Below are 23,622 nucleotides of genomic sequence, written 5' to 3'. Positions count from 1 at the left end.
TTTTGTATTGTTGTTTTTGATGTGGCTCTTCTCATGTATTTAAACCAGGTCAGGTCGCCGCTAAACAGCAAGACTTGACCTCTTTGTCAATTCACCTCAACTCTTACCTATCCCTTGCCCAAGCCCCTAGTTGGCTAAGTGCACATTACTTAAGAATCATAACCCTAGGCCCTCGTTGCCTCTCTACCCTTATCCATAACCCCTGGGCCCTTGTTGCCCCTCTACCTGTCTCATAGTCCATTGGTGATAGTGCCATGGACTTTAAGCCCCCTTGAACCATAGGTCCGAGCTGAGTCATGACATGTGGTAGGTAAAGGGGGTGGCAAGCGTCTGTGAACTATTTAGGGGCCGGCTACTTAGCTGGCTGGATACCTTCTCTAATGAGTAAGAGACAAGGTAAAATTGACTTGGGGTTTCCAAGCAATTTCCCTGCTGTATATATAGAAGAGGGTGCACTATTTACATGGTCTGTGCACGTGAGAAAAGAAGTACAGGTGTGAAATGAGAAGTGTGCTGCGGGCTGCGCAGAAGCGTGGATTTCTCCTAAGCACCCTTGGCACGGCATCTCGGCGCGGCATCTCAGCATAATAAGCGCCGAGATCACGTGATCAAAAAACAAAAGATATTGAGTCCGTAAAAAATACTAAAAATAATAGAAAAATCGTGCGATTCTAATGGTATAAGTAAGGAGGTTATAACATTGCCCCCCCTTAAAGGCTCTTGGCAGAGTCACAAGCCTTTTCAGTTGTGACTTGTTGAAGCGTTGAACCTCCTCTTGGCTGTGTTCTAGGAGTTCTTCTGGTTCCCAGGAATTATCTTCCAGACCATAACCCTTCCATTTAATTAGGTAAAACCATTTTCCCCGTTGTTGCTTGGAGTTGATGATTTGTTCAACCTCGTACTCCTCCTCCCCTTCTATTGTTTCAGGAGGGGTCTTTCTGGAAATGGTTGACTGAGGGATTTGTGTGCTTTGGACAGTAATCCTACATAGAACACATCATGGATTTTTAGGGTTTCTGGGAGTTTTAGGCAGTAGGCGTGGCTTGATATTTTTTCTGTGACTTTGAACGGCCCTAGTCGCTTGGGGTCCAGTTTGTTAGAGTTTGTTCTAAGTCCTACATTTTTTCCATCAAGCCAGACTTTCTTGCCTATGGAGTACTCCAGTATTATTCCTTTTGGTCTTGCCATGCGTTCCTTAGTCATTCTGAGCGCTGACTCTGCCTCTTGCCATTCCTGGGCCAGGGTATTGGCTACCAAATCTGCTTCTGGTACATTGGCTGGTACGGTTGACGGATTCATTACGGGATTTGTTCCATAAACTAGTTCAAAGGGGGTTTTTCCGGTTGCAGCGTGTTTAGCGTTGTTGTAAGCGTATTCCGCAAGTGGCAACCATCTGACCCAATCCAAGTGGTCTGCTGCTACATAAGATCTCAGGTAGAACTTGATGAACTGGTTGACGCGCTTGGTTTGTCCGTCTGATTTGGGGTGATAAGCCAAGGAGAAGGATGGTTGGATTCCCAGCCTTTGGTAAAGGGCTCTGAGGAACTTCCCAGTGAATGTTGTTCCTTGGTCCAATATGGTTCTAACAGGGAGTCCGTGGAGTTTCCAAATGTGGGTGACAAAGAGATTAGCCAGACCTTTGGCCAACACCTTTTTTGTGGTTGGGATGAAGTGGCCAAATTTGGAGAATGAGTCTATAACCACCAGTATTGCGTCATATCCTTCCGACTTGGGGAACCCCGTGATAAAGTCATAGGAGATGGTATGGAACGGAAAGGGGGGAACATCTAAGGGTTTCAAAGCTATCACTGGATTGTGAGCGCAGCAATTGACTTGGCAGATGGGGCAACATTCTACCCATTCCTTAGCGGATGACTTCATTCCTGGCCACCAGTAGTTGCGGCTCAATAGTTCCAAGGTTCTTTGTTGGCCAGGGTGACCTGCTAGTGGGGAGTCATGAAATTCCCGCAATAGGCGTTCCTTCAAGTCCTCCGCATCTGGGATGACTAATTTCCCTTGGTACCACAGGAGGTCTTCTTCCCAATTGTAATCCCTATATGCTTTCCTGATTGAGGGTGGGGCGTTCTCTGCATCCTCGGTTAAAAACTGGATAATGGGTTCCAGGGAAGGGTCCTCCCTTAGTTTATTCCAAACTAAGGAGACAACTTCCATTTCTTCTTCCAAGGTATTGGCAAAGACTTCTGCTGGGAGCATGACTTCTGGTTCTGGGGGGTTGTCAACATAGTCTGATCTCCTGGATAGGGCATCTGGTTTCCCTGACTGTTTTCCTGGGCAATAATGTATTTCAAAGTTGAAATTGCTCAGGAAGATCCTCCATTGTGCGTGCCTGCAATTGAACGTTCATGCCTGCATCCAGTACTCCAGGTTTCTATGGTCCGTAAAAACCTGGATTGGTTTGTCTGTGGCCTCCAGGAATATCCGCCATTCTTCTAATGCCTTAATGATTGCCAGGAGCTCCTTGTCATGGGTGTCATAGTTTGCTTCTGCTCCTGAGAATGATTTGGACATGTAGGCAATTGGATGTAAGCGGTTGTCTGTGCCTTGTTGACTGAGTATGGCCCCCATTGCTACCCCTGATGCGTCGGTTTCAAGGTAGTAAGGTAGGCTGGGGTTGGAGTGGATCAGTACCGGTGATCTGGTAACCAGGGACTTTAGTTCTTGAAAGGCTTCTTCTTCCAGTTTTCCCCAAGACCATGGGGAGTCCTTTCTTGTAAGGTTGTGAAGGGGTTGTGCCACTGAACTGCAGTTGGGAATGAAGCGGCGGAGGTAATTTACGAATCCAAGGAAGGCCTGAACCTGTTTGACTGTTTTGGGGGTAGGCCATGATGTGACCGCCTCAATCTTCTTTTGATCCATGGAAAATCCTGCCAGGGAAATTACAATGCCAAGGTAGTCTACTGTGGTCACATGGAAATGACATTTTGAGAGTTTACAGAAGAGTTGGTTTGCCATTAGTCTGGATAGGACTTCCCGCACATGGGCAGGGTGTTCTTCTGGTTTCTCCAAAAATATTAGGATGTTGTCCAAATAGATGATCACCGTAACGTCAATGAGGTCCCTGAATAGGTTGTTCATGAAGTGTTGGAAGGCAGCCGGAGCATTTGTAAGACCAAAAGGCATCACTAGGTATTCAAAGAGCCCATATTTAGTCCTAAAAGCCGTCTTCCATTTGTCTCCTTCCTTGATTCGGACATTATTGTAACCCCAACGCAAGTCTAGTTTGGTGAACAACTTGGCATGTCTCAATTTGGCCATGAGATTGTCTTGTCTTGGCAGTGGATAGACATTTTTGTGGGTGACGTTGTTGAGCTTTCTATAATCCACAACCAGCCGGAGGGAACCATCTGCTTTTTTGACAAACATGACTGGGGCGCCGGCGGAAGAGGTGCTGGGATGGATCTTTCCTGTGGCCAATTCCTCCTCAATGTGCTGTTTGAGTGCCTTGGATTCCGCATCAGTCATACCATATATGGGACCAGGGTTTAACTTGGCATCAGGGACCAGATCAATGGAGATGTTGTATTCTTGATGTGGGGGAAGCATTTTGAATTCCTCTTCTCCAAACACCTTGGCAAACTTGTGGTATTGAGTGGGTAGTTCTGCTAAAGGATTGGGGTCTGCTTCTTCCTCTGATGCTATCTGTGCCTGGTCAGGGAACGTCACAGTTCCTAGGGTCCAATCAATGAGTGGCAATTCTTGGGTGAGCCAAGTCATACCCAAGATAGCGGGAGTGTTGCCGATGGGGCATACTAGGAAAGGAATGGAGTGGGGATGGCCGTTGGCCAAGACCGTGAGTTGAACCTGGTGCCATATGCAACCAGTCTGAGATATGGTACCATCTAACATTCTCACTACTCGTGGATTTTTGAGTAGGGTTTTTGGGATTTTCAGTTTTTTGACTATGGTTGGGGAGATAAAATTAGAGGTTGCCCCAGAGTCTATAAGGGTTTTTAGTGGTTCTGCCGGGTAGTTGTCCATGTGTAAATCAATGTGGAGCAGTGGTTTTCTATTTGAGTCTAATGCCACAGATACAAATTCAACACAAGATACATCAGAGACTTCTATTTTTGGGCTCAAGGTTTTGGCAGCTTTCCTTGGCCCTACTCTTTTCCCGATTCATCTTTGGCAACCTTGGCTACCTCCTTGATGGTTGCCTTCCAACCGTTGGGGCACTGTTTGATGCCATGCCCTTTTTGGCCGCACTTGACACAAAGGCCAGACGCGCGGCGGCGGTCCCTTTCTTCCGGGGTGACGTAATTTGGATCCTCAGAAAGGCGGACCCATTGGGTGGTAGTAGTGGTGGAGGTGGTTGCAGTGACCGGGGACTTGGCGGGTGCCTTCTTGGGTTGGTTCTCCTTGTTTTCTTGACGGGTGTTGTCAATTTTGACCAAGGCAGCAAATATGGCCTCTAGGTCATTGTTGGGAACATTGTCCTTGGTGGACAGGAGCTCTTTCACCTTCCAGTGAAGGCCGCGCATAAACTGGGCAATGTACGCCTCAGTGTTCCGGTCCAGTTCTGCCATAAGATTTTGGAACTTGGTGACATACTCAGATGTGGTGGTTGTCTGAGTAAGTGCGGCAATCTTCCTGGCGGCTGCCCTCTTTGCGTCTGGATTGGCAAAGGCTTCTTTGAATTTGGCTGTTAAGGCTGGGATAGTAGTGGGAGGGTTCCCCTTGCCCTTGATAATGGCCCCTATGAGGGGGAGCGCCCAATCGGCTGCCTTGTCTGTCATGTGGTACAGTATCCACACAACCATTTGCTCCTCCTTGTCGAATTGATCCCTGTGTAGGGCTACCCAAAGCAGCATGCGGTCCAGCCATTGTGTGGCCTTGCGTCCCCTGATGTCTCCTTTATAAGGGTTGGGGAGATCCATTTTGGGCCTTTTTACGCTGCTTCCTGTGTCAAAGGGAGTAAGGGAGCTGAGTGACCGCCTAGGCGTTCCCTGAGGCTCTTTTTTGGGTTGCCTTGGCTCTTCTTCTTCCTCGGAGTCAAACCCTGTTCCTCTTGAAGGGCGGAAGGGAGCCTTGAGCCCAGGCCTAACCGTGCCTGGAGTGTGGGTTTCCCCTCCTGAGTGGGTAGGAGGGGTGACAGGCCCAGTCAATGGGCCAGGCTTGGTTTGGGCTCCGCCCTGGTCCTTGTCACCAACAAGGTTGTTGGTTTCCTTGCATATGGCAGTAAGCTGTGTGATTTGCTCACCTTGTGATTTGATTTGGTCCTGCAAGGACCTGACTGTGGCTGTGAGGGCTGTGATAGCCTTGAGGAGAGCGGCAAGGGACGGCTCCGGTTCCATCCTTGGCAAGTCTTGCAAAGGGGGAGATGCGCTGCAAGAGGGCGGTAGGGAGTGGGTTGGAATGGAGCGTCTAGAGGAGCAACTGGAGGGACGGGAGTATGGGTGTGGGGCGCCAGAGCATGTGGAGGGAATATTGGATACGGCGTGGGGGAAGTGGTGCCTATATCAGGACTTATGGGCGGTTTTTGTGTAGTGTGTGGGCGCTAAACCTTTGCGTCAAGCACCTAGCATTGGATAGTCCCTACAACAAATCAACAGATCTGGCAATTGTGATATGAGCGGGTTTTCTACAAGCAGGTGTTTCAGCTGACTAAGGTCGCTAACTACTGTGTTCCGGCAAAACATGTGGTATGTGGGGGATTAGAGTCCTTCTGCCTTATAGCAATTTGGTACTACGTGAGGGTGGGGGGTTTTTGATTATTCTACCCTGCAAGGTGGCCCTGATCACGTGTTTTCCCTTGTGCTAGTACAGGGGATCCTCTCCTTGTTGAACAAGCCTACAACAAGTCGATTTTACAATGTTGTACACCACTGTAAGGTGGGTACACGCTGATGGGAGCGGGCGCTTAAGGCCGTACTACTACACTGGCTTATGTAAGACAACTATCTAAGGCTATACTAATAGCGCCTATGGCACTCTACTTCTAACTACTAGCAACAATGGGGCCTGAGGCCTGGGAGGTGTGGTAGGTAAAGGGGGTGGCAAGCGTCTGTGAACTATTTAGGGGCCGGCTACTTAGCTGGCTGGATACCTTCTCTAATGAGTAAGAGACAAGGTAAAATTGACTTGGGGTTTCCAAGCAATTTCCCTGCTGTATATAGAAGAGGGTGCACTATTTACATGGTCTGTGCACGTGAGAAAAGAAGTACAGGTGTGAAATGAGAAGTGTGCTGCGGGCTGCGCAGAAGCGTGGATTTCTCCTAAGCGCCCTTGGCACGGCATCTCGGCGCGGCATCTCAGCATAATAAGCGCCGAGATCACGTGATCGAAAAACAAAAGATATTGAGTCCGTAAAAAATACTAAAAATAATAGAAAAATCGTGCGATTCTAATGGTATAAGTAAGGAGGTTATAACACCAACCAATCCCATAGGCTTGGCTTTTGGTAAGGGGCGTGGCGTTTCTTCCACGGCCTTGGGTTGGGGTCCTTCAGGTGTGCGGGGTTGCAGGGACCTAAGCCCATCCTTGACAACATCAACGGTTTGGGATATATTCTTGACATTTGTCCGGGTCTTGATCCCTGCTTCCTTGATTTCAGCAATTTCTTGCTCAAGGTGTTCAACTTGGCCAAGGAGGCCAAGGAGGAGTTGCATGACTTGTTCAAGGGATACCTTGCCATATTTGACAGAGGTGGTTGGCAGTAATGCGGGTTCCATGTATCCTTGATCAAACAGGGATTGGGCTCAAGAGGCCGTCCTGGAGCGGGTAGCCATGGTTGGTTGTGGATAGGAGCGGCCAGCGTGTGAAGAGGCCCGCAACAAAGAGCGCGTGGGGGTACGCAAGGTAATGATGGGCAAATGGGAGTGATGGGGGCTATGTAGCCAAGGGTGCCTATATCAGGACTTATGGGGCGCTTTACTACTCAAACGCTAAACCTTTGTCTCAACCAACCTAGCGTTGGACAGTCCTTTCAACCAATCAACAGCCATGAGCGGGCGTGATGTGGAGCAGGTTTTCTGCAAGCGGGTGGATCAACTGTCTAAGGTTGCAGGTAGAGGGTGCGGTGACCGGGGGTATGTGGACAATTAAGACCTGTCTGCCTTGTAGTAATTTGGTACTAGGTGGGACCAATGCTGGTTTGATTATTAACAGCAAAAGGCAAGTCTGATCACCTGATTTCCCTTGTACTAGTACAGGAGGCTCTCTTGTTTGTTGGGTTCTAAGTGTGGGGTGCAGAACGGTTTGCAACCAACGTAAGGTCAATTACCTAGTGTCCTAGACGTCTGTATGGACGTTGAGGGCGCAGGCGCTTGTGGCTGTGTGACTAATACAGTAGAACTGCTTAAGGCGGTGGTGGAGTACCCTACAACAACAAACTAACTAACTACGTTGGTCACACGCTGTAAGGCGGCAATGAGCTACGTATGTACAGTGAGGACAACGCTTAAGGCGTGTAACTAAGTGATTTGCTGGGCTGTAAGGCCCTTGTACAATGTGTGATGCAACCAGAGGTAATTGACCTGGGTGTTACCATGGTTGGTTGGCCTCCTTATATATTCTACAAGAGAGCTAATCACAAATACAACAAATCATATACCTAATCCAATAAGAACCCTGTTCCGCAGTCAGCCTTACTCATGCATACGTGTCACTGACGCGTCATGATGATGTCATAGGTGGAGGTGGCTATGTATGCTGATTAAGCGCGGTTTGGGGACATGGCTTGGCGCTTAGCGTATGATATAAGCGCCAAAGTCACGTGATTGAAAATATTGTTTGTTTGCCTTTGTTTAAATCCAAGAAAATGGGAATAAATTCCCTGGTATTGAGTGTGTCTACAACACCCACATAGAAGACATTGTGGATTCTCAGGGACTTGGGTAGCTTTAGGCGGTAGGCATGACTGGAGATTTTCTCAACAATTTTGAAAGGCCCTAACTGTTTGGGATCTAGCTTGTTGGAATTTGTTCTGAGTTCCACGTTCTTTCCATCTAGCCAGACCTTTTCCCCTACCAAGTATTCTGGAATTGTTCCCTGGGGCCTTGCCATTTTTTCCTTGCTCATCCAAAGGGCCGCCTTGGCTTCTTTCCATTCTTGGGCCAGGGTGTCTGCTACTGCGTCTGCTTCTGGTACATTGGCTGGGACATTTGATGGGTTCATTACCAGGTGCCGTCCATAAACAAGTTCAAAGGGTGTTCTCCCAGTTGCTGCATGTTTGGCATTATTGTATGCGTATTCTGCCAATGGTGACCAAGCTGCCCAATTGGAGTGGTCAGCTGCTACGTAAGAGCGTAGGTAGAATTCAATGAACTGATTGACCCTTTCCATTTGACCATCTGATTCCAGGTGGTAGGCCAAGGAGAATGCTGGTTTGACTCCAAGCCACTGGTACAGTGCCCTCAGGAATTTCCCTGTAAAGGTTGTTCCTTGATCAGAGATGGTCTTAATGGGTAACCTATGGAGCTTCCAGACATGGGTGATGAACAGATCTGCAAGACCTTTTGCAGTGACCTTCTTGGAAGTGGGGATGAAATGGCCAAACTTGGAAAATGAGTCAATCACCACTAGAATGGCATTGTGTCTGTGAGAATTGGGGAACCCAGTGATGAAATTGTACAAGATGGTGTGAAAGGGAAACAGTGGGACCTCTAAGGGTTTCAGGGCTATCACTGGTGCATGGGGACAACAATTGGCTTGGCATGTGGGGCAGCATTCAACCCATTCCTTGGCGGAGGATTTCATCCCTGGCCACCAGTAGCTTCTGCTGAGTAGTTCTAACGTCCGTTGCTGACCTGGGTGTCCTACCAGGGGTGAATTGTGGAACTCCCTTAGCAAGCGTTCCTTCAGGGGTTCCAAATCTGGTACAACTAATTTTCCTTGGTACCATAGTAGGTCTTCCTCCCAATCATAGTCTTGGTAAGCCTTGCAGATAGAAGGTGGAGCATTGTTGATGTCCTCTGTTAAGAATTGGATGATGGGTTTGAGGGAAGAATCATCTCTTAGCTTCAAGCAGATTTCTGTAACTATTTCCAGTTCAGCTTCTGATGTGTTGACAAAGACCTCAGCTGGAAGCATGACTTCTGGTTCTGGCTGTGTTTCAACATAGTCCACATGCCTGGACAAGGCGTCTGGTTTACCCAATTGCTTTCCTGGTTGGTAGTGGATTTCAAAGTTGAAGTTGCTCAGGAATATGCACCACCTAGCATGTTGTTGGTTAAATGTCCTTGCTTGCATCCAGTATTCTAGGTTGCAATGGTCTGTGAACACTTGAATTGGTTTGTCTGTTGCTTCCAAGAAGATACGCCATTCCTCTAAGGCCTTGATGATGGCCAGAAGTTCCTTGTTGTGGGTGTCATAATTAGCTTCTGCACCTGAAAAGGATTTTGACATGTAGGCAATGGGGTGTAACCAGTTGTCTGTTCCTCTCTGGCTTAATATGGCTCCCATAGTTACTCCTGACGCGTCTGTCTCCAGGTAGTAAGGGAGTTCAGGATTGGAATGGATCAGGACTGGTGACTGAGTGACAAAGGTTTTTAGTTCCTGGAACGCCATTTCTTCCAAGTTACCCCATGACCAGGGGGTCTCCTTTTTGGTAAGATTGTGAAGAGGACATGCAACTGAGCTGAAGTTAGGGATAAAACATTGGAGGTAATTTACAAAGCCCAAGAAGGCCTTTACCTGTTTGACCATCTTGGGTTGAGGCCATGATGTGACAGCTTCTACCTTCTTCTGGTCCATGGAAAATCCTGCTGGGGAGATCACAATTCCAAGGTAATCAACAGTGGTGACGTGGAAGTGGCACTTGGAGAGTTTGCAGAAAAGTTGATTGGCCATTGATCTGGATAGAACTTCCCTTACATGGGTGGGGTGTTCTTCTGGCTTTTCCAAGAAGATTAAGATGTTGTCCAGGTAGATTACCACTGTCATGTCAATGAGGTCCCTGAATAGGTTGTTCATGAAATGTTGGAAGGCGGTGGGGGCGTTGGTAAGGCCAAAGGACATTACTAGATATTCAAATAGCCCATACTTGGTTCTAAAAGCTGTCTTCCACTCATCTCCTTCTTTGATCCAGACGTTGTTGTAGCCCCATTGGAGATCCAGTTTTGTGAAGATCTTTGCATGCCTTAACTTAGCCATTAGGTTGTCTTGCCTTGGTAGCAGGTACACATTTTTATGGGTAACGTTGTTTAACTTCCTATAATCCACAACCAGTCTCAGTGATCCATCTGCCTTTTTGACAAACATAACCAGGGTGCCTGCTGACAAGGTACTTGGTTGAATTTTCCCTGTAGCCAGTTCCTTGTCAATGTGCTGTTTGAGAGCCTTTGATTTGGTGTTGGTCATGCCATAGATGGGTCCTGGGGTGAGTTTGGCATCTGGGACAAGATCAATGGCTATGTTGTACTCTCAATGGGGCGGAAGGACTTTAAACTCTTCTTCCCCAAAGACTGGGGCAAATTTGTGATACTGCGTGGGTAGATTGGCCAGGGTTTTGGGATTGGCTTCTTCCTTCAAGGCAATTTGAATATGTTCAGGGAAAGTAATAAGTCCCTGCTGCCAGTCAATGAGAGGGGATTCCAATGTGAGCCAAGACGTTCCTAGGATGGCAGGGGTGTTACCAATGGGGCAGACAAGAAAGGGGATAGTGTGTGAATGGCCATTGGCCAAGACTGCAAGTTGAACCTGGTGCCATATGCGACCAGTCTGGGATATTGTACCATCTAACATTCTCACTACTTGTGGATTTTCAAGCAGGGTTTTTGGAATTTTGAGTTTTTCAACAATTGATGGAGAAATGAAGTTGGATGTGGCCCCAGAGTCCACCAGGGTTTTTAGGTTTTCTGTTGGGAATTTGTGCAGGTGTAAATTGATAAATAAAAGGGGCTTTTTATTGGAATCTAGAGCCACTGATACAAATTCACAGTCCAATACATGCACATCTATTTTGGCCAGGGGCTTGACAGTAGTCCTTGGCCTTAATCTTTTCCCAACCCTTCTTCTTCTGCCACCTTGGCAACTTCCTTGATTGTGGCCTTCCAGCCATTGGGGTACTGCTTGATCCTGTGTCCCTTCTGACCACATTTGACGCATAGTCCAGATGCGCGCCAACAGTCCCTTTCTTCTGGTGTGACGTAATTGGGGTCCTCTGATAGTCAGACCTGTTGAGTGGGAGTGGTCACAGTGACTGGGGACTTGGCTAGGGCCTTTTTGGGATGGTTCTCCTTGTTTTCCTGGCAAGTGTTGTCAATCTTGATAGAGGCAGCAAAGATAGCCTCTAAGTTGTCAGGGATGTTGTCCTTGGTGGACAGGAGTTCCTTGACCTTCCAGTGGAGGCCACACGTGAACTGGGCAATGTATGCCTCCTTGTTCCAGTCTAGTTCTGCAATAAGGTTGCGGAACTTGGTGAAGTACTCAGACGTAGTGGTGGTCTGAGTTAGCGTGGCTATCTTTCTGGCGGCCGCCCTTTTTGCATCTGGATTGGCAAAGGCTTCTTTGAATTTGGCCATTAAGGCCAGGATGGTGGTTGGAGGGTTCCCTTCACCCTTGATAATAGCCCCAATAATGGGGAGCGCCCAGTCTGCGGCCTTATCTGTCATATGGTAGAGGATCCATACAACCATTTGCTCTTCTTCATCAAACTGGTTGCAGTGGAGAGCAACCCAGAGCAACATTCTGTCCAGCCATTGGGTGGCCTTATGTCCCCTGACTTCTCATTTGTAAGGATTGGGGAGGTCCATCTTGGGTTGTTTTATACTGGACCCTGCGTCAAAGGGGGTGAGGGTGCTAAGGCTCTGCCAAGGCGTTCCTTGAGGTTCCTTTTTGGGAGCCCATCTTGGTTCTTCCTCATTGGAATCAAATCCTGTGCCTCTTGATGGTTGGAACAGGGCCTTGAGTCCAGGCCTAACCATGCCTGGAGTGTGGGTTTCCCCTCCTGAGTGGGTAGGAGGGGTGACAGGCCCAGTTGATGGGCCAGGCTTGGTTTGGGCTCTGCCCTGATCCTTGTTGCCAACAAGGTTGTTGGTTTCCTTGCATATGGCAGTAAGTTGGACAATCTGCTTGCCCTGGGATTTGACTTGGTCCTGGAGGGACCCAACTTGGGTGGTGAGGGCTTGGATAGCCTTGAGGAGAGCACCAAGGGACGGCTCCAGTTCCATTCTAGGCAGGTCTTGCAGAGTGGGTGATGAGCTGCAAGAGGGTGGTTGGGAATTGGCTGCCACGGAACGTCAACTGGAGTGGCTGGTAGGACAGGAGTATGGGTGGGGAACGCCAGAGCGTGTGGATGGTATGATGGAGACAGCATGGAGGTGGGGAGTGCCTGATACAGGACTTATGAGTGGTTTTTTACGCAGTATGTATGCGCTAAACCCTTGCGTCAAATACCTAGCGTTGGACAATTCCTACAACAAATCAGCAGATCTAGCAATTGTGATATGAGCGGGTTTTTTGCAAGCAGGTACTTCAGCTGGCTAGGGTTGCTAACTGCAGAGTTCCGGCAAAACTTGTGGTATGCAGGGGATCAGAACCTGTCTGCCTTGTAGCAATTTGGTACTACATGGGGGTGGGGGATTTTTTGTCATAACCCATATCTGGAAAGGTTATTACCATATATCCACTGTCAAAGATATATATAGTATATGTGATGCACAGTGATATATGAATATATATTGCTGGGGGACGTTGCACTCCCCCTGCCCCCTAGCCGCGGGCCAATGTTAATGGAGCCCGCGGGCAAGGTCTGAATAATATATTATTATAGAAGAGATTATGTCATCCCCCCCCCACCTCAAATCCGTAGTAGTTTAGTATAGTATTTGATAAAGGACTGGAGGGGGGGAGGTCATGTGACCCTGGTGGACTGTCAGTCTCTAAGTCATGAGCCCTTAGAGTAATGACAGTTCTGACTGCATATATGTGAGTATATGCGGCCTTCTAAAGACTGTGGGATATCCTATTAGTAGGTGGCTTGGTCAGGAGACATGCCAGCAAAGGCATGGGTCATGACATTTTTGATTATTATATCCCGCAAGGCGGCCCTGATCACGTGATTTCCCTTGTGCTAGTACAGGGGGTCTTCTCCTTGTCAATCAAGCCTACAGAAAGTCAATTTTACAATGTTGTACACCACTGTAAGGTGGGTACACACTAATGGGAGCAGGCACTTACGGCCGTACTACTACAAGTGAACTTATGTAATCCAACTAACTAGGCTATACTAATTGTTGCTTAGGGCAACCTACTGCTAACTACTGACAATGGGGCCTTAGGCCTGGGAGGTGTGGTAGGTAAGATAAGAGGGGTGAGTGGTCTGAACTACTGAGGGGCTGGCTACTTAGCTGGCTGACTACCTTCTCTAATGGATAAGAGACAAGGTAAAATTGACTTGGGGACTCCAAGCAATTTTCCTGCTGTTTATATAGACAAACTAACTAGATACATGTGGTCTGTGTGTGTGTGAAAGGAAGACTACATGTGAAAAGGGAAGTGTGCTGCAGGCTGCATAGAAGCGTGGATTTCTCCTCAGCACCCTTGGCACGGCATCTCAGCGTAGCATCTTGGCATTTTAAGCGCCAAGATCACGTGATTTAAAAAGTAAAGATAAAGAGTCCGTAAAAAATACTAAAAATAATAGAGAAATTGTGCAAATCCAATGGTATATGTTAGAGGGTTGTAACACTGCAAGTGCCCACTCCCTTGACATCCTTACAGATGTCTAGGACAGTATCAGATAAGAACCCTGCTCCATTAGTGGCCTTACTCATGCATACATGTCACCAGTGATGTCATCAAAGTGGAGGTGGCTTTGTTGCTGACTTTAGCATGGAGGGGGGATGTGGCAAGGTCCTTAGGGTATGGCATAAATGCCAAAGTCATGTGATCAAAAAACCTGTCTGTTTGTGTTTGTTTAAATTTGAGAGATTGGGAATAAATTCCCTGGTGTCACGACTAAGCTTGGACCTATGATACAAGTAGGTTTAAAGTCCGTGGCCCTATCACCAATGGACTATGAAGCAGGGTAGAGGGCCAACTTAGGGCCAAGGGGTATGAAGTAGGGTAGAGGGCAACTAGGCCTGGGTTATGGACTTCTTAGTAAGGTGCACTGATGGCCAACTAGGGGCCTGGGCAAGGGATAGGAGTAAGCTTAGGATGAATTGACAAAGAGGTCAAGTCTTGCTGTTTAGCAACAACTTGACCTGGTTTAAATACATGAGACAAGCCACATCAAAAACAACAGTACTAAATAGTGAGTCATTTACAATTTCACATCATATATCAAATATGTCACGTGATCTTGATGAGTCATAAATATATACTAAAAAGGGAAACTGTCTCGGAAAAAAGGTGAAAAATAGTAGAAAATTATGTCATGCCTGTGAAGGTCATGACATTACCCCCTCTTCAAGCTCTAACTGCATCTGGATGTTCATCATGGAATTCTTTGATAGCTTCTTGGGCATTGTCCACATTGTCTATGGGTTCCCACGAGTTACTTCCTTCATTGTATCCCTTCCACTTGACCAAATACCAGAGTTTCCTTGATTTCCCCCGTCCCTTCCATTTGCTGTCTATGATTCTTTCTACTTCGTATTCCTCTTCTCCTTCTTCTGTGGTAATGGGTGCAGGTTGAGGAGGGTCTTGGCCATGGGGGTCGGGATGAAACTTGGTTAGGAGATTGATATGAAAAACTGGATGTACGCGCATTGTGTGAGGTAGTTGTAGCTTGTATGCATGTGATCCAATTTTCTCAATTACCAAGTAGGGGCCTAACTTTTTATGGCTAAGTTTGATGGACGGCCTGTTGGTGGATATATTCTGATGACTTAACCAGACCTTATCTCCTACTCGGATTTCTTCTTCTTCCCTGTGGCGTTGATTGTAGAAATATTTCATTTTTTCTTGCAACAGTAACAAGGTTGCCTTGACTTCATCATAGCCCTTTTCCAAGAACTTGGCATGTTCATCTGCATTAGGGACTGATTTGTCTGATTTCTGACCCACAGAGAATTGGGGGTTCAATCCGTAACATATCTGGAACGGAGATTTTCCTGTGGAAGATTGTTTAAGGTTGTTGAGCGCAAACTCGGCTAAAGGAAGTAGGGATACCCAGTCCAATTGGTGGTGATTTCCAAACATACATATAAAGATTTCAGCCTCCCATTGTATTTGTTCTGTCTGTCCATCTGTTTGTGGATGGTAGGCTGTAGAATATGTAGGTTTAATGTCCAGCCTTTTATATAGGTGGCAAATAAACTTGGCATTGAACGTGGGGCCTCTGTCTGAAACCGTACTTCTGGGGAGACCGTGTAATTTCCATATATATGTGATGAAGAGATTGGCAATGTCAATAGCAGACGCCGTGGATTGAGTGGGAATGAAGTGGACCATTTTTGAGAAGCAATCAATTATGGTTAGGATAGCATCAAAGCCTTCTGAGATTGGTAGTCCTACAATCATGTCATATGCTATGTCCTCCCAGGGCCGTTTGGGAATTTGTAATGGCTTTAACAGTCCTACTGGTACCTGATTGGTTGGTTTTGATTGAATACAAGTTTCACAGTGGCTGACATAGGAGTTGACAAATTTTTCATGGATGGCCAATAATAATTCCTCAAGACAAGTTCCAAAGTTCTGGCTTGTCCCGGATGTCCCGCAGCTAATGCGTTGTGCCTAGATTCCAAGATAAGGTTTCTAATAGTATCATCCTTAGGTACAAAGATTTTCCCTTGATGCCATAGTAACCCTTCTTTTAGTTCCCAATCTGTGACCTTTTCCTTGTCCTGAAGTTTATGTATGATTTCTTTCAGACGGTTATCCTCATAAATTGCCTTGCCAATTAGGTCATTGATTTCCTGATCTGGGGTAATAGCTGAAACAAAAAGTTCTGGTTTCAGGAGAACCTGGTTCTCTACCCCCCCTTCAAGGGGTACCAAATCATAGCGTTGTGAGAGGATGTCTGCTTTTTTGTTCTGTGCTCCAGGTCTATAAATGATTTGGAAGTTATAGTCAACTAGGAAGTTGGCCCATCTAATCTGGCGTTTGTTCAGGGATTGGGACGTGGAAAAATATTCTAAGTTCTTATGATCTGTTAGAACTTGGACTGGTAATTTGGATCCTTCTAGCAAATGGCGCCATTCCTTAAATGCCCTAATGACTGCTAATAATTCCTTGTCAAAGATGTTGTAATTTTTTTCAGCCGGCAATAAGGACTTGGATAAATAGGCTACTGGGGCCAATTTTCCTTCAGGATTGCGTTGGGATAATATGGCTCCAGTGGCGTAATCCAATGCGTCACATTCCACATAAAACTGTTTGGTGGTATCAGGCTGTAGAAGCAAAGGTGCTGATGTGAGACATTTTTTTAGGTCATCAAACAATTGTTGTTCTGCCAAGTCCCATTTCCAAATACTATCCTTTTTGAGCAAATTATACAAGGGTTGTGCCATGTTGCCAAAATTAGGGATGAATCTTCTGTAGAAGTTCACAAACCCTAAGAATTCCTGGATATTCTTGACATTCTTGGGTGTTGACCAATTCATTGCATCTGTGACCTTGGACTGATCTACTTCTATTCCAAATTCCGATATGATGAATCCTAAGTAATCAATCTTCTTGACATGGAAATGGCATTTTTCAATATTGCAAAAGAGGTCATTGTCCTGTAGCCTCTTGAGTACCTCTTGCACATGAACTTCATGATTGCTTTCATTTAAGGAAAAGACTAGGATATTGTCCAAGTAAATGATGACGTAGACATCCAATAGGTCCCTGAAGATTTTGTTCATCATATTGTTACAACCTCCTAACATATACCATTAGAATCGCCTGAATTTTCTCTTATTTTTAGTATTTTTTACGGACTCAATATCTTTTGTTTTTCGATCACGTGATCTCGGCGCTTTTTATGCCGAGATGCCGTGCCGAGATGCCGTGCCAAGGGCGCTTAGGAGAAATCCACGCTTCTGCGCAGTCCGCAGCACGCTTCTCTTTTCACATGTAGGCTTCTATTCACACACGCACAGACCACATGTAGTCAGTAGTATTGTCTATATATACAGCAGGAAAATCACTTGGAAACCCCAAGTCGATTTTACCTCGTCTCATATCCATTGAGGAGGCTCCAGCCAGCTAAGTAGCCGGCCCCCAGTAGCTCAACTGACGTAATCCCCTTACCTTAACCTACCACACCTCCCAGGCCTCTGGCCCCTTTGCACTCAGCAGTAGGTAGTAGACGTTGCCTTAAGTGACTTAGATAGTAGTAGCATAGCCTAGATAGTTAGTTAGATAAGCATTGTCAGTAGTAGTATGGCCGTAAGCGCCCATCCCACTAGCGAGTACCCACCTTACAGTGGTGTACGACATTGTAAAATCGACTTGCTGTAGGCTTTGATCGACAAGGAGAAGGTCCCCTGTACTAGCACAAGGGAAATCACGTGATTGGGGCCACCTTGCGGGATATAATAATCAAAAATCCCCCACCCCCACGTAGTACCGAATTGCTATAAGGCAGACGGATCCTAATCCCCGCATACCACGTGTTTTGCCGGAACACAGCAGATAGCGACCCTAGACAGCTGATTCACCCGCTTGCTAAAAACCCGCTCATATCACAATCGCCAGATCTGTTGATTTGTTGTAGGGATAGTCCAACGCTAGGTGTCTGACGCAAGGGTTTAGCGTTCACACTCTGCACAAAAACCGCCCATAAGTCCTGATATAGGCACCCTTCCCCACGCCATCCTTTCACAATTCCATCCACACGCTCTGGCGCCCCGCACCCCTACTCCCGTCCCTCTAGTCGTACCAGCCGTCGCTCAGTTCCATCCCATTCCCAACCACCCACTTGCAGCCCATCTCCCACTGCGCGAGACTTGTCAGAAATGGAACCAGAGCCAACCATTAGCGCTCTCCTCGAGGCTGTCACAGCCCTCACAGCCACCGTTGGGTCCTTACAGGACCAGATCCGCTCCCAAGGCCAACAGCTCAGCGAGCTCAAAGCCATATGCAAAGAGACCGCGGACCTCCTCGGCGACAAGGACCAAGGGGGAACCACCCAAACCCAAGCACAGCCTGGCCCATCGACTGGGCCTGTCACCCCTCCTTCCCACACAGGAGGACAAGCCGACACTCCAAGAACGGCTAGGCCTGGGTTCAAAGACCCTTTCCGCCCCACCAGAGGCACCACTGGGTACGACTCCGAGGAAGAACAGCCAAGGAGGATCAAGGAAGAACCTCGCGGAGCGCTTAGGGATCTGAGGACCCTCACTCCCTTCAGTTTGGGCTCGGACACCAAACGTCCCAAAATGGAGTTACCAGATCCATTTAAGGGGGAAATCCGGGGACGAAAGGCGGTTCAATGGCTAGACTGCATGCTGTTATGGGGGGCCCTGCACAGGGACCAATTTGAGGAGGACGAGCAGTTGATTGTCTGGATCCTCTACCACATGGAGGATAAAGCCGCTGATTGGTCACTCCCTCTCATTGGAAGTATCCTCAAGGGTGAAACCAATGCCCCCACGACCATCCCTGCCATGACAACCAAGTTCAAGGAAGCCTTCGCGGACCCTGATGCCAAAAGGGCGGCTGCCAGGAAGATTGCCGCGCTAACTCAGACCACAACCACGTCGGAGTATGTCACGGAATTCCGCAATATCATGGCGGAGCTCGACTGGAACGAGGAGGCATATATTGCCCAATTCACGCGCGGCCTTCACTGGAAGGTCAAAGAACTCCTGTCTACCAAAGACAGTATTCCCGATGAGTTGGAGGCTATCTTTGCTGCCTCCATCAAAATTGACAACATTCGTTGGGAGAACGAGGAGAACCGCCCCAAGAAGCTCCCTGCCAAGTCCTCGGCCACCGCGGCCACTACCTCCACCACTACCACCACACAACGGGTCCGCCTATCGGAAGACCCCAACTATGTCACACCGGAGGAAAGGGACCGCCGCCGCGCGTCTGGCCTTTGCGTCAAGTGCGGTCAAAAAGGGCATGGAATCAAGCAGTGCCCCAATGGTTGGAAGGCAACCATCAAGGAGACAGCCAAGGTAGCTGAGGACGAGTCGGGAAAAGATTAAAGTCGAGGACTGCTGCCAAGCCCCCGACCCAAAAAATGGACAATTTAGATAGTTTTGAATTTGTATCTCTTGCTCTGGATTCAAATAAAAAACCCTTGTTATTCATCAATCTATACGTCCAAAATTTCCCGGCAGAACCCCTCAAGACTCTCATTGATTCAGGAGCCACATCGAACTTCATCTCCCCTTCGATTGTGGAAAAATATAAAATCCCAAAAACCCAACTCGAAAATCCACAAGTTGTGAGAATGCTAGATGGTACTATCTCTCAGACTGGTCGCATTTGGCACCAGGTCCACCTCACCGTCTCGGCCAATGGCCATGCCCACTCCATCCCATTTCTTGTTTGTCCCATTGGCAACACCCCGGCAATCCTAGGCATGACATGGTTAACGACAGAAGCCCCTCTTATTGATTGGCAACAGGGACTAGTCGCATTCCCTGAACAGGTTCAAATTGCCTCCGAGGAAGAAGCAGACTCAGACCCCTTAGCAGACCTTCCCCCTCAGTACCATGAGTTTGCTAAGGTCTTTGGCGAAGAAGAATTTAAGGTCCTCCCTCCACATAGGGAGTACAACATCTCTATTGACCTTGTCCCAGATGCCAAACTGTCTCCTGGCCCCATATACGGCATGACCAACGCGGAATCAAAGGCGCTAAAACAGCATATTGATGAGGAATTAGCAACGGGCAAAATCCGCCCTAGTACCTCCTCAGCAGGCGCCCCGGTCATGTTTGTGAAGAAGGCTGATGGGTCCCTCCGACTAGTTGTTGATTACAGGAAGTTGAACAACGTCACCCATAAGAACGTCTATCCTCTACCCAGGCAAGATGACTTAATGGCCAAACTTAGGAACGCAAAGCTATTTACCAAACTGGATCTACGATGGGGCTACAATAACGTCAGGATTAAAGAAGGAGATGAGTGGAAGACAGCGTTCAGAACCAAATACGGGCTATTTGAATATCTGGTAATGCCGTTTGGCCTTACCAATGCCCCTGCTGCCTTCCAACATTTCATGAATGACTTATTCAGGGACCTCATTGACGTCACAGTGGTCATATACTTGGATGATATCTTGATTTTCTCGGAAAAACCGGAGGAACACCCATCTCATGTCAGGGAGGTACTATCCCGGTTGTTGAAAAATCAGCTATTCTGTAAACTATCCAAGTGCCACTTCCATGTCACCACAGTTGATTACCTTGGCATTGTTATCTCCCCAGCTGGCTTTTCCATGGACCAGAAGAAGATTGAAGCCGTCACCACGTGGCCCACACCCAAAACAGTCAAACAGGTCCAGGCTTTCTTAGGCTTTGTCAATTATCTCCGCCGATTCATTCCTAATTTCAGCTCCGTTGCGCGCCCTCTGCATAACCTCACCAAAAAGGAAACCCCTTGGTCATGGGGTAACCTGGAGGAGACTGCTTTCCAGGAACTAAAATCCCTTGTCACTCGGTCGCCCGTCCTAATCCACTCCAACCCTAACCTTCCCTACTACCTAGAAACGGACGCGTCAGGTGTAGCCATGGGAGCCATCTTAAGTCAACGAGGAGAGGATAACCGCCTTCATCCAGTCGCATATATGTCCAAGTCTTTCTCCGGCGCAGAAGCCAACTACGACACCCACGATAAGGAACTTTTGGCAATCATTAAGGCACTGGAAGAATGGCGGATATTCTTGGAGGCAACAGAAAAACCAATCCAGGTCTTTACAGATCACAGAAACCTGGAATACTGGATGCAGGCTAGGACCTTCAACAGGAGGCACGCGCGCTGGCAAATTTTCCTGAGCGATTACAACTTCAAAATACACTATCGCCCAGGGAAGCAGTCAGGAAAACCGGACGCACTGTCAAGACGATCAGACTATGTTGACCAACCTCCCAAACCAGAGGTCATGCTACCATCAGAAGTCTTTGCCAACACGTCAGAAGCGGAACTTGAGATTGTCACCAAAATCCGAGAGAAGCTGAAGGATGACCCATCCCTGGAACCCATCATCCAGTTCCTAACAGAAGACGTAGATAACGCGCCCCCATCCATTAGGAAAGCATATAGGGATTACGATTGGGAAGAAGACCTACTTTGGTACCGGGGTAAACTGGTGGTCCCAGACTGGGAACCCCTGAAGGAACGACTACTCAGAGAATTCCATGATTCACCCCTGGCAGGTCACCCTGGACAACAACAAACCTTGGAACTCCTAAGCCGCAATTACTGGTGGCCAGGAATGAAGTCATCAACCAAGGAATGGGTAGAATGCTGTCCCACCTGTCAAGCCAATCGTCGCGCCCATGGCCCTGTCATTGCTCTAAAGCCTCTGGAAGTTCCCCCCTATCCCTTTCACACCATATCATATGACTTCATCACAGGATTTCCAAAGTCAAATGGTCACAACGCAATCTTGGTAGTCATCGACTCCTTCTCCAAATTTGGGCATTTTATCCCAACTACCAAGAAGGTCACCTCTAAGGGTCTGGCAGAATTGTTTATCTCTCATGTGTGGAAACTCCATGGACTACCAGTCCGAACAATATCAGACAGAGGAACCACATTCACAGGGAAGTTCCTTAGGGCACTCTACCAACGCCTTGGAGTAAAACCATCCTTCTCCTCAGCCTATCACCCGGAGTCAGATGGCCAAACAGAAAGGGTGAACCAGTTCATCGAGTTCTACCTGAGGTCGTACGTTGCGGCAGATCACTCAGATTGGGCCTCCTGGTTGCCACTGGCGGAATATGCCTACAACAATGCAAGGCACTCTGCCACCGGAAGAACCCCCTTTGAGTTGGTTTTTGGAAGAAATCCCGTGATGAGCCCATCCAACGTGCCAGCAAACGTACCCAAAGCTGACCACGTGGCTGATACCCTGGCCCAGGAATGGAAAGAAGCAGAGTCTGCCCTACAAATGTCAAAGGAAAAAATGGCAGGATTAAGAGGATCAACACCGGAATACTCCATTGGCGAGAAGGTCTGGCTGGACGGAAAAAATGTGGAACTACGAACCAACTCCAATAAATTAGACCCAAGGGGGTTAGGACCATTTGAAATCCTAGAAAAAATCTCCAGTCACGCCTATCGTCTAAAATTGCCGGAAACCTTGAAGATCCACAACGTATTCTACGTGGGGTTATTGTCCAAAGTCCATGAAAACCCAAGCCAACCATTCCCAGAACGGCCTCCCCCCAAAACAATAGAGGGAGAAGAGGAGTATGAGGTTGAACAAATTATTGACTCCAAAAGGCAACGGGGTAAATGGTTCTACTTAATCAAATGGAAAGGATATGGACCCAAGGATAACTCATGGGAACCAGAAGAGTTACTTGAGCATAGTCAGGAGGAGATCCAACGCTTCAACAAGTTGCGACTGAAAAAGGCTCGTGACTCCGCCAAGAGCCTTTAAGGGGGGGGGCAATGTTACAACCTCCTAACATATACCATTAGAATCGCCTGAATTTTCTCTTATTTTTAGTATTTTTTACGGACTCAATATCTTTTGTTTTTCGATCACGTGATCTCGGCGCTTATTATGCCGAGATGCCGTGCCGAGATGCCGTGCCAAGGGCGCTTAGGAGAAATCCACGCTTCTGCGCAGTCCGCAGCATGCTTCTCTTTTCACATGTAGGCTTCTATTCACACACGCACAGACCACATGTAGTCAGTAGTATTGTCTATATATACAGCAGGAAAATCACTTGGAAACCCCAAGTCAATTTTACCTCGTCTCATATCCATTGAGGAGGCTCCAGCCAGCTAAGTAGCCGGCCCCCAGTAGCTCAACTGACGTAATCCCCTTACCTTAACCTACCACACCTCCCAGGCCTCTGGCCCCTTTGCACTCAGCAGTAGGTAGTAGACGTCGCCTTAAGTGACTTAGATAGTAGTAGCATAGCCTAGATAGTTAGTTAGATAAGCATTGTCAGTAGTAGTACGGCCGTAAGCGCCCATCCCACTAGCGAGTACCCACCTTACAGTGGTGTACAACACATATCTTGGAAGGCCGCCGGCGCATTTGTCAATCCAAAAGGCATGACCAAGTATTCAAATAGTCCATATTTTGTCTTAAAGGCTGTTTTCCATTTGTTGCCTCTTTTGATTTGGACTAAATTATAACCCGCTTTGAGATCAAATTTACTAAAGATCTTAGCACCTTGCAATTTCTTGATGAGATTTTGTGGTAAAGGTAGGGGGTACACATTTTTCTTGGTCATACTATTTAAACGCCGGTAGTCTACGCACATGCGTAATTTTCCATTTTTCTTCTTGACAAATAAGATTGGGGATGCCATGGGGGATTTTGACGGGCGGATCAATCCTGCTTTGAGTTGCTTTTCAATAGTTTCTTTAAGTTCTGCATCTTCCCTTGGGCCTAGACTATAAATGGGGCCGTGTTGGGGTTTTGCATTGGGAAGCAACTCAATAGCAATGTCATATGGGCAATGAGGTGGCAATTTTGATGATTCCTCCTCTGAGAATACCTTAGAGAATTCTTGATAAGGAAGTGGTATTTCTTCCACTGCTTTGAGTTCTAAAACAGCGGGTACAGACAGGCAATTGTTGGAACAATATGAC

At 47.4% G+C, this 23,622-nt stretch overlaps 7 protein-coding genes across 7 annotated transcripts; 2 read left to right on the top strand and 5 right to left on the bottom strand.

Moving 5' to 3' along the window:
• Nucleotides 1-710: 710 nt before the first annotated feature.
• Nucleotides 711-3,999, bottom strand: RhiXN_03580 (Retrotransposable element Tf2 protein; the record flags this gene model as incomplete). Its single annotated transcript, XM_043323397.1, has 4 exons — nucleotides 711-719; nucleotides 770-934; nucleotides 988-2,347; nucleotides 2,381-3,999. The coding sequence occupies 4 exons, from the start codon at nucleotides 3,997-3,999 to the stop codon at nucleotides 711-713; spliced, it is 3,153 nt and encodes a 1,050-aa protein (XP_043175816.1).
• A 122-nt stretch (nucleotides 4,000-4,121) lies between these two features.
• On the bottom strand, nucleotides 4,122-6,689 carry RhiXN_03579 (Retrotransposon-derived protein PEG10; the record flags this gene model as incomplete). The annotated part of the gene is made up of 3 exons (XM_043323396.1): nucleotides 4,122-5,472; nucleotides 5,537-5,553; nucleotides 6,396-6,689. The coding sequence occupies 3 exons, from the start codon at nucleotides 6,687-6,689 to the stop codon at nucleotides 4,122-4,124; spliced, it is 1,662 nt and encodes a 553-aa protein (XP_043175815.1).
• Nucleotides 6,690-7,728: 1,039 nt separating this feature from the next.
• Nucleotides 7,729-10,317, bottom strand: RhiXN_03578 (Retrotransposable element Tf2 protein; the record flags this gene model as incomplete). The annotated part of the gene is made up of 1 exon (XM_043323395.1): nucleotides 7,729-10,317. The coding sequence occupies one exon, from the start codon at nucleotides 10,315-10,317 to the stop codon at nucleotides 7,729-7,731; it is 2,589 nt and encodes an 862-aa protein (XP_043175814.1).
• A 63-nt stretch (nucleotides 10,318-10,380) lies between these two features.
• On the bottom strand, nucleotides 10,381-12,128 carry RhiXN_03577 (Retrotransposable element Tf2 protein; the record flags this gene model as incomplete). Its single annotated transcript, XM_043323394.1, has 4 exons — nucleotides 10,381-10,929; nucleotides 10,983-11,117; nucleotides 11,154-11,680; nucleotides 11,729-12,128. The coding sequence occupies 4 exons, from the start codon at nucleotides 12,126-12,128 to the stop codon at nucleotides 10,381-10,383; spliced, it is 1,611 nt and encodes a 536-aa protein (XP_043175813.1).
• A 2,242-nt stretch (nucleotides 12,129-14,370) lies between these two features.
• Nucleotides 14,371-16,757, bottom strand: RhiXN_03576 (Retrotransposable element Tf2 protein; the record flags this gene model as incomplete). Its single annotated transcript, XM_043323393.1, has 2 exons — nucleotides 14,371-15,492; nucleotides 15,528-16,757. 2 exons carry the CDS (start codon nucleotides 16,755-16,757, stop codon nucleotides 14,371-14,373), a joined length of 2,352 nt encoding a protein of 783 aa, XP_043175812.1.
• Nucleotides 16,758-17,849: 1,092 nt separating this feature from the next.
• RhiXN_03575 (Retrotransposon-derived protein PEG10) lies at nucleotides 17,850-19,046 on the top strand (the record flags this gene model as incomplete). Its single annotated transcript, XM_043323392.1, has 1 exon — nucleotides 17,850-19,046. The coding sequence occupies one exon, from the start codon at nucleotides 17,850-17,852 to the stop codon at nucleotides 19,044-19,046; it is 1,197 nt and encodes a 398-aa protein (XP_043175811.1).
• A 35-nt stretch (nucleotides 19,047-19,081) lies between these two features.
• On the top strand, nucleotides 19,082-22,453 carry RhiXN_03574 (Retrotransposable element Tf2 protein; the record flags this gene model as incomplete). Its single annotated transcript, XM_043323391.1, has 1 exon — nucleotides 19,082-22,453. The coding sequence occupies one exon, from the start codon at nucleotides 19,082-19,084 to the stop codon at nucleotides 22,451-22,453; it is 3,372 nt and encodes a 1,123-aa protein (XP_043175810.1).
• Between the last annotated feature and the right edge of the window lie 1,169 nt (nucleotides 22,454-23,622).

This window comes from Rhizoctonia solani, chromosome 1 (genome assembly GCF_016906535.1).
Source record: "Rhizoctonia solani chromosome 1, complete sequence".
Taxonomy (NCBI): Eukaryota; Fungi; Basidiomycota; class Agaricomycetes; order Cantharellales; family Ceratobasidiaceae; genus Rhizoctonia; species Rhizoctonia solani.
This window is presented reverse-complemented; position numbering and strand designations above follow the sequence as displayed.